Source organism: Penaeus monodon, chromosome 29, assembly GCF_015228065.2.
Source record: "Penaeus monodon isolate SGIC_2016 chromosome 29, NSTDA_Pmon_1, whole genome shotgun sequence".
In the NCBI taxonomy this organism is placed as follows: Eukaryota; Metazoa; Arthropoda; class Malacostraca; order Decapoda; family Penaeidae; genus Penaeus; species Penaeus monodon.
The window spans coordinates 24,293,238-24,293,697 of record NC_051414.1 but is presented as its reverse complement, the minus strand read 5'-3'; the positions used below and the strand labels follow the sequence as shown (position 1 = coordinate 24,293,697).

Below are 460 nucleotides of genomic sequence, written 5' to 3'. Positions count from 1 at the left end.
AATTGTATTTTTTTTCTTGTAAATAGTTATATAATATTCAGAAATTCATTATGCCTGAAATGTCCTAACATGTGATAGTTATAAAAATGCACTGAGTCAACCAGGGCAAAATAAGCAAGCTACTGTACCCAACTGATCAACTATAACACTCACATTCTGTTATGAAAAAATTGAGCAACGTGAGAGCAGTGGTGTGTCCGCTGAACATATAGTCCCCACACGTGCGCACGCCTTTGATGCTGAGTCCTCCGCCTTGCCATATGATCCATGCCTGCTGTAGCTGGGTCGCAAGGTCACTGGGATCCTGTTTGGAAAATATGTATCATAAGATTTAGGCTAGTACTTAGATTTGCTCCATTCTTTAATTCCATACACTTTTACCATCATAATTCATAAATCTTGGGTCTTTTGTTGCATTCTGCTTTACTATACATATGAGTGGTCACCAAAAAATCATAGG

At 38.0% G+C, this 460-nt stretch overlaps 1 protein-coding gene across 1 annotated transcript in view; it reads right to left on the bottom strand.

Annotated features, from left to right (window-relative positions):
• Nucleotides 1-460, bottom strand: part of LOC119592052 (sphingomyelin synthase-related protein 1-like) — a gene marked incomplete at its 5' end in the record, with an annotated part of 9,074 nt that overhangs the window by 957 nt on the left and 7,657 nt on the right. The window contains 1 exon segment of the mRNA XM_037940851.1: nt 154-304. Within this exon segment, the coding sequence (XP_037796779.1) occupies nt 154-304 (151 nt within the window).